Here is an 8,833-nt window from a genome sequence, read left to right as displayed (position 1 = left end):
AAAAAAAAAAAAAACCATTTAAAACACATTAGTAAATACTAGATTAAAAGAAACACAGAAGTTTGGGAAGTTTTAAGGTTTGGTTTCACAAAAACACATGTCGGGCTGGGCACTGTGGTGCATGCCTATAATGCCAGCGGCATGGGAGGCTAAGGCAGGAGGATTGTTAGTTCAAAATCAGCCTCCGCAACTTAGAGAGGCCCTAAGGAACTAAGCAAGACCCTGTCTCTAAATAAAATATAAACTCAGGGGCACCACCGAGCCACATCCCCAGCCCTATTTTATATTTTATTTAGAGACAGGATCTCACTGAGTTGTTTAGAGCCTAAGTTGCTGCGGCTGGCTTTGAATTCAAGATCCTCCTATCTCAGCCTCTGAGCCACTGGGATTACAGGTGTGCACCACTGTGCCCAGCAAGAATAATATTCTTATTCTAAGGAAATACACGTGTTAAAAGGTGAAGCGGGGCTCAGGCTATATATAGGTCAGCAGCAGAGTGCTTGCCTAACATGGGTGAGGCACTGGGTTCGATCCTCAGTACCACAAATAAAATAAAGGCATTCTGTCCATCTACAAGTATAAAAAAAATAATAATTTTTTTAAAAAGGTGAAGGGTTATATCTATGACTCACCACCACTAACAACAACAATAAAAAGTTACAGATATAGACCTGCAGAGAGCAAACAGAGCAAATCTTCAATAAATATACCTTGCAAATGTCATATGGGAGTTTGAGTTACTATTCATGTTGATTCTTATGTCAGTTTAAAATTATTTCCAAGTAAGGAATATCATTGGGATTTTGATCAGAATTGCATTAAACCTGTACAGTGCTTTTGGAAGTATGGTCATTTTCATCTGGAAAAATAAGAGACCCAGAATAGCTAAAGCAGTCCTTAGCAGGAAGAGTGAAGCAGGTGGCATCACTATACCAGACCTTAAACTATAATACAGAGCAACAGTAACAAAAACAGCATGATATTGGTACCAAAACAAACTGGTAGACCAATGGTACAGAGCAGAGGACACAAAAACTAACCCACAAAATTACAATTATCTTATATTAGACAAAGGTGCCAAAAACATGCATTGGAGAAAAGATAGCCTCTTCAACAAATGGTGCTGGGAAAAATGGAAATCCACATGCAACAGAATGAAATTAAACCCCTATCTCTCACCATGCACAAAACTCAACTCAAAATGGATCAAGGACTTAGGAATAAAACCAGAGACCCTGCATATAATAAAAGAAAAAGGAGGCCCTAGTCTCCATCATGTGGGATTAGGCCCCAACTTCCTTAATAAGACCCCTTTGGTGCAAAAATTAAAATCAAGAATCAATAAATGGGATGGACTCAAACTAAAAAGTTTCTTCTCAGCAAAAGAAACAATCTGTGAGGTGAATAGAAAGCCTACATCTTGGGAGCAAATCTTTACCCCTCACACAACAGATAGAGCACTAATCTCTAGGGTATATAAAGAACTCAAAAAGTTAAAAACTAAAAATACAAATAACCCAATCAATAAATGGGCCAAGGACCTGAACAGACACTACTCAGATGATGATATACAATCAATCAACAAATACATGAAAAAATGTTCATCATCGCTAGCAATTAGAGAAATGCAAATCAAAACCACTCTAAGATTTCATCTTACTCCAGTCAGAATGGCAGCTATTATGAAGACAAACAACAATAAGTGTTGGCAAGGATGTGGGGAAAAAGGTACACTCATATACTGCTGGTGGGACTGCAAACTGCTGCAGTCAATATGGAAAGTAGTATGGAGACTTTTTTGGAAAATTGGGAATGGAACCACCATTTGACCCAGCTATCCCTCTCCTTGAACTATACCAAAAGGACTTAAAAACAGCATACTATAGAGACACAGCCACATCAATGTTTACAGCAGTACAATACACAATAGCTAAACTGTGGAACCAACCTAGATGCCCTTTAATAGATGAATGGATAAAAAAAAAATGTGACATATATACACAATGGAATATTACTCAGCAATAAAAGAGAATAAAATCATGGCATTTGCAGGTAAATGGATCAAGTTAGAGAAGATAATGCTAAGTGAAGTTAGTCAATCCCAAATAACCAAGTTTCAAATGTTTTCTTTGATATAAGGAGGCTCATTCATAGTGGGATATGGAGAAGAAGCATGGGAGGAATAGACAAACTTTAGATAGGGCAGAGGGGTTGGAGGGAAGGGGGAGGGGCATGGGGTTAGAAACGATGCTGGAATGTGATGATCATTATTATCCAAAGTACATGTATGAAGACCCAATGTGATCATCATTATTATCCAAAGTACATGTATGAAGACATGAATTGGTGTGAATATACTTTGTATACAAACAGAAATATGAAAAATTGTGCTCTATATGTGTAATAAGAATTGTAATGCATTCCACTTTCACATATAAATTTAAAAAGTGAGACAGAAGAAACCTGTAGAACTGCTTCTGTAATTCATGCAGCCTCATTAAAGAATTCACATTCTTCTCATATGCTATGTTATCTATATATGAAAGGAATTGAATGAACTCTAAAACTTCCATCTTGGTTTAAAAAATTAGGTATCCATCTATTATCAGTCTTTATATGCCAATATTGTGAAGCCATTTTTGCTTTTCTAATATTGACAATGATGTTTATAATTAAATTAACCATTTAAAACAACTATGTGGTTTAAAAAAATGTCTTCTTTACATATATGAAAAGCTTTACCTAATGATTTCTTTTCAGGTTTCATTAATACTTTATTTTCAGCGAAACATCCATATTTGATGAAATTTTTTTTTCTAGAAGTCACTGGATTTAAGATTTCTCTGAATTCCTCACTACAAGTATGACTTTGAGCCCTAAATAAGTTCTCTGAAATTTTTTCAATTTTCAAGAAACCCTAAGTATCTGCACCATGCCCCAAACACAAAAACATCAATCAATAGATAATTACTTCTAAAAAGCTCAAATTACAAATAAGAATACTTTGAGAAGTTCCCCAAAGCAAAAGAATAATTTTACATTACCTCTTCTTTAATTTCTTCCTTTTCTTGGACTAGTGGTTTTGGTTCAGGTTTAACTGGTTCCAAAGGTGGAAGGTAGTTCTTAGTATAGAGACTTTCAAATAATTTGTCCACAAAACCTGAAGTTTCTGAGAAGAAATAATATTAAAGTGTTATACAAACAAAAAAAATTTAAACATTGTTAGCAAGGTTCTGGAAAAGAAACAATTTCATACACTGCTGATGGCACTAAAAACACAACCTAACTTAAAGCAAAGAATCCCACTTCCAGGTTTTATTTATTTTTCCTTTTCCCCAAAATATAGGGGAATGATCCCCGGGTGCTCTACCATTGAGCTCCACCCTCAGTCCTTTTTATTTTTTATTTTGAGAGTCTTACTAATTTTCCCAGGCTGGCCTTGAACTTGAGATCTGCATAACACAGCCTCCAGAATAGCTGGGATTACAGGTGTGCAACACCACAACCAGCTCACGTCTGGGTTTTTTAGTCCCTCTGACATAACTAAATGTATGCAAACCATATCCATGGAAGAATATTTCTTGGAGTATGAAACAGCAAAAGACTGGAAACAACTCCAAATTTCCATAAAAGACTAGTAAAATAAATTATGGGACAATCATACAATAGAATACAAAACATCTACCAAAAAAATGAGTACTGATAATACCAAGCCTCAAAGACATAAGATTTTTTTTTTCTTTCTTCTTTCCCTCCCCCTATACCCTACCAGCAATGTAGAATGCACCCAGGGCCTTGTACACTGAGCTCTGGCCTCAAACTTTCTTATCCTCCTCCTTTTTTTTTTTTTTTAATTTTTTTTTTAATATTTATTTTTTAGTTTTCGGCAGACACAACATCTTTGTATGTGGTGCTGAGGATCGAACTCGGGCCGCACGCATGCCAGGTGAGCGCGTTATCGCTTGAGCGACATCCCCAGCCCCTTATCCTCCTTCTTTAGCTTCCAAGCAGCTGGGATTACAGGTATGGGCCACCCTGCCCAGCTCATTACAATATTTTTATGTTTACCTACATAAAAAAACTCAAAGATGTAAGAACTGGCAAAACTATGTAGTATAGGTGGTATAGGGATGCATGTAGAATAGTAAGAGTATTCTCATGATATATCTTCTTTGGGGAGGAGATACTGGGGATTGAATCCACAGGCATTTTACCACTGAGTTATATCCCCAGTCCTTTTTATTTTTATTTTGTGACAAGGTCTCACTAAGTTGCTGGGGCTGTTCTCAAATGTGTGATCCTCCTGTCTCAGTCTTCCAAATCACTAGAATCTTAGGGGTGCACCATCACACCTGGTTTTAATATATAATCTCAATTAAAGACATAAGTCTAGAGGCGCACTGTCCAATAGTTGAATATGGCAACTACTTAACTACATGTGGCTGTTTAGATTTGGGTTTAAATTAATTAAAATTAAATTTAAAAATCAGTTTCTCAACCATATAAACCCATTTCTAACACTCAATAGCCACAAATAGCTAAAGGCTACTAAACTGAAAAATACATATATAAATCATTATCTACAGTTGCACAAAGTTCTCCTAGACAATGCCAATCTAAAAAGCTATACACAACAGTGATTTCGTCTCTGGTGGTAAATTTCTGGCTGTTTCTTCTCTTCTTTTTAAAATAAATTTTATAGGGAGCTGGCGATTGTGGCTCAGCACTAGAGCACTCACCTCACACGTGCAGGGCCCTGGGTTCAATCCTTAGCACCACATAAAAATGAATAAATGAAATATAGGTATTGTGTCCAACTACAACTAAAAAAATAAATACTTAAAAATAAATAAATTTTTATAGGGCTGGGTTTGTGACTCAATGGTAGAGTACCTGCCTACCAATGTGAGGCACTGGGTTCGATCCTCAGCACCACATAAAAATAAATAAAGATATTGTGTCCACCTACAACTAGTTAAATAAATAAATAAAATTTAGAGTTCTTCCTCATGTGTATTATTTTTAAAGTTTAAAGAATTACTAAAAACTTTTGTAGCTTTTTTTGATAAATGCTTATTTATTTTTTGCAATATATTTTTATTGGTTCTTTTTAATTATATATAACATTATGATTCTTTTTTGCATAATTATAAAAACATAGAATATAATTTGCCCTAATTCAGTCCCTAGTACTTCCTCTTTTCCCCCTTTCCCCTATTCCCTTCCCTGTACTCTACTGATCTTTTTGATATCATAGTTTTTTTAACTAGTGTCTTGTGGATACACACAATGATATATACCACATTTTCTTTACCTATTCATCTGTGAAGATCACCTAGTTTGATTTAATAGCTTGACTATTTTTTAAAATATTTTTTTAGTTCTCAATGGACCTTTATTTTTTGTTTATTTATATGTGGTGCTGAGAATCGAACCCAGAGCCTCATACATGCTAGGCAAGCACTCTACCACTAAGCCACAATCCCAGTCCATGGCTTGACTATTGTGAATTATGCTACTATAAACACTGATGTGGCTATATCTCTACAGTATGCTGATCTTAGAACTTTTGAACATATAATAAGAAGTGGGATACAGCTGGGTCATATGGTGGTTCCATTCCTAGATTTTTAAGGAATCTCCATACTGCTTTCCAGAGTGGTTGCACTAATTTGCAGTCCCACCAATAATAAAAAGAACTCAAAAAAAGTAATCCCCAAAAAACAAGTACCCCAATAAATAAATGTGCATAAAACTAAACAGATACTTTTCGAAAGAAATACAAATGACCAATAAATATATGAAAAAAATGTTTAAGGGGCCGGGGTTGTGGCTCAGCAGTAGAGTGCTTGCCTAGCACATGTAAGGCCCTGGGTTCAATCCTCAGCACCACATAAAAATAAATAAATAAAGGTATTGTTTCCAACTACAACNGTACTGGAGATTGAATTCCGGGGCACTCAACCACTGAGCCACATCCCTAGCCCTATTTTGTATTTTATTTAGAGACAGGGTCTCACTGAGTTGCCTCGCCATTGCTGAGGCTGGCTTTGAACTTGCAATCCTCCTGCCTCAGCCTCCCGAGCCACAGGGATTACAGGCAAGTTTGCCATTTTCAATAAACAGTAAACTGGTCAGTGGAACAAGTGAGGGGGAGTGGCAGAAGATGTCAGAGAGACAACAGGGGAAACCTCATGGAAACTCTGTAGATCATGGAAAGGACTTTGGTAAGAAGAAATTAAATATATAAAGAGAAGAGGATCACACCCATCTCTTTATCAAGAAGCCCCAAGTGAAAGGAAGTCTAGTGGAGTAGAGGAAGGAGAATGGGAGAGGGAGGGAAGATGGGAAAGAAAAAGAAGGGAATCATGAACTAAAATCTATTTCTATGCATGAATGAGTTTGTCAAGATGAATCCAACTATGTACAACTATAAGGCTCTTTTAAAAAAAAAAAAAAAAAAGCCCTAGCCAAGAAAGAAAAAAAACTGATGGGCTCATTGTTTAACAGTAAGATAAGCAGTTTCAATACCCTTAGACTGTTTTTTGAGTTTTGTGTTTTGGTTTTTGAGGTGCCAGGGATTAAACTCAGGGGTACTTAACCTCTGAGCCACATCCCCAGCCCTTTTTTAATACTTTATTTAGAGAGAGTCTCACTCAGTTGCTTAGGGCCTCATTAAATTGGCTGAGGCTGGTTTTGAACTCTAAATCCTCCTGCCTCAGCTTCCCCAGTTGCTTGGATTACAGGAATGTGACACGATGCCCAGCATAATCTTTAAACTATTATCCCTCAACCAGGATCTGCCAAAATCTGCAAAGGTCCCAATCACGTAAAAAGCATTACAGCATGCACTGCCTTATTGAGGAAAGAGAAGAAATTCAACAAGATTTAAATTCAAAATCTTGGCGCTAGGGTTGTGGCTCAGCAGTTGAGCACTTGCCTCGCACTTGCGAGACCCTGGGTTCGATCCTCAGCACCACATAAAAATACGTAAGTAAAATAAAGGTATTGTGTCCAACTACAACTAAAAAAATAAACATTTTTAATAAATAAATAAATTCAAAATCTTTATATAAATACTTGGTTGAAGGCCCATAATAATTACCTTTTTGTAAAAAGACATCAAGTTGATCAGCACAAAAGGCTTTCAATTCTTTCTCAGGTTTGTCCTTCTTGACCAGTGCTACAACATAGTTGGCTAAGGCTGATGGGTCAGCATCACATCTATTAGAAAAAGAGAAAAAAATGGATGAAAAACATCGTTTTCAAACAGTGGTATCATTAATAAAATAAACCCATTTTGGAAAACCGAAGATCAAAAGTTTAAGTGACTGCCAACAAAGGCAACCATCATAATAAATAACATACAAATACTGCAAATGAGATTTTCTTTATTTCTACAAAATAACTACTTTATCTTAATCTTTGAGCTTCTAATTACACCAAGAATCTTATACCAGGTCTACATTTATTTGCTCTCTCAGTGAAAAGGGTGGCACCTGACACTTAAAAGTTGCTGCTTGTCTCCTAGGCAATAATAAATAATACCCTTAGGAACTACCTGTCCAAATGGCCAGCAAGGAAAAAACTGGGAGTGATGGGCTAGATTTCTCCACTCCTCAAGCACCAGTATCCAAAAATGGCTGGGCATGGCTGGGCATGGGTGGGCACACGTTTACTTTCAGCTATTGCTCAGTTTGAGGCACAAATATTTCAAGTTTGAACCAGACTGGCAGCATAGTGAGATCTTCCCCCATCTCAAAGGAAAAGAAAAAGCAGTGAACACCACTGTTCATTTTTTCAATAGGTATCTTAAAGACTTTATATATTTGTTGATGAACTTTATTTTATTCATTTATTTATATGTATGTGGTGCTGAAAACTAAAACCATTGAATGCCTCACACATGTGAGGCACGCACTCTACCACCAAGCCACAACCCCATCCCTTAAAGACTTTTTTAAAAACTGAGAACATGACCAAGCAGGTGGCTCACCGCTGCTAATCCCAGCAACTAGGGGGGCGGAGGCAGAGGATCACGAGTTCAAAGCCAGCCTCAGCAATTTAGCAAGGCACTAAACAACTCAGTGAGACCCTGTCTCTAATAAAATAGAAAGAGGGCTGGGGATGTGGTTCAGTGGTCCAGTGACTCTGAGTTCAAGCCCGTACAAAATAAATAAACAAATAAATAAATAAAAAGACAGACACATTTCCCACAGTCATTAAAAAAAAACAAAAAAACCGAGAACATGAGAAGGACGACACCTTAAATATTATTGGTAAATGCTTTAGCAGCTATAAGCAAAGAAAAAAAAAAATCTAGAGTCATTAGAAGTGGCAAAAGGGCAGCAGAGACAAACTTTATCTGCCTCATGTTTTTTTCTAGTCAGCAGGAATCCAACTTTGACACTCAAAATCATCTCTTATGCCAGGCATCAAATGATTCTGGTTTGTCAATTCCTGTATACCCACTGGTCAGACTTAATGTTTTGTCTCCATCATAGAAAAATAAAAGTTTAGCTTAGTTTAATAGTCTAGATTCCAGCCAGGCATGGTGGCACAGGCCTGTAATCCCAGTGGCTTGAGAGGCTTTGGCAAGGATTTTCAGGTTCAAAGCCAACCTCAGCAAGTTAGTGAGGCTGTAGGCAACCTCTTAAGATACCATCTAGGGGCTAGGGCTGGGGCTCAGTTATAGAGCGCTTGCCTCATAAGCGTGAGGCACTGAGTTCAATCCTTAACACCATATAAAAATAAATAAAGATATTGTGTCCATCTACAACTAAATATATACATATATATATATATATATATATTTTTTTTTTTTTTTTTTTTT

General features: G+C 36.7%; 1 protein-coding gene across 7 annotated transcripts in view; it reads right to left on the bottom strand.

Annotated features, from left to right (window-relative positions):
* Rbm27 (RNA binding motif protein 27) overlaps positions 1-8,833 on the bottom strand; it is a 79,392-nt gene that overhangs the window by 57,473 nt on the left and 13,086 nt on the right. For all 7 annotated transcript variants that reach the window (XM_048811739.1, XM_048811740.1, XM_048811742.1 and 4 more), the window contains exons 2-3: positions 7,106-7,224; positions 3,045-3,169 (exon numbers count right to left, since the gene is read on the bottom strand). In XM_048811739.1, coding sequence (XP_048667696.1) covers positions 3,045-3,169; positions 7,106-7,224 — 244 coding nt within the window. The remainder of the gene's footprint in view (positions 1-3,044; positions 3,170-7,105; positions 7,225-8,833) is intronic.

Source organism: Marmota marmota, unplaced genomic scaffold (assembly GCF_001458135.2).
Source record: "Marmota marmota marmota unplaced genomic scaffold, marMar, whole genome shotgun sequence".
NCBI lineage: Eukaryota > Metazoa > Chordata > Mammalia > Rodentia > Sciuridae > Marmota > Marmota marmota.
Note: the sequence above shows the minus strand (reverse complement) of the source record. Positions and strands in the feature narration are given on the sequence as shown.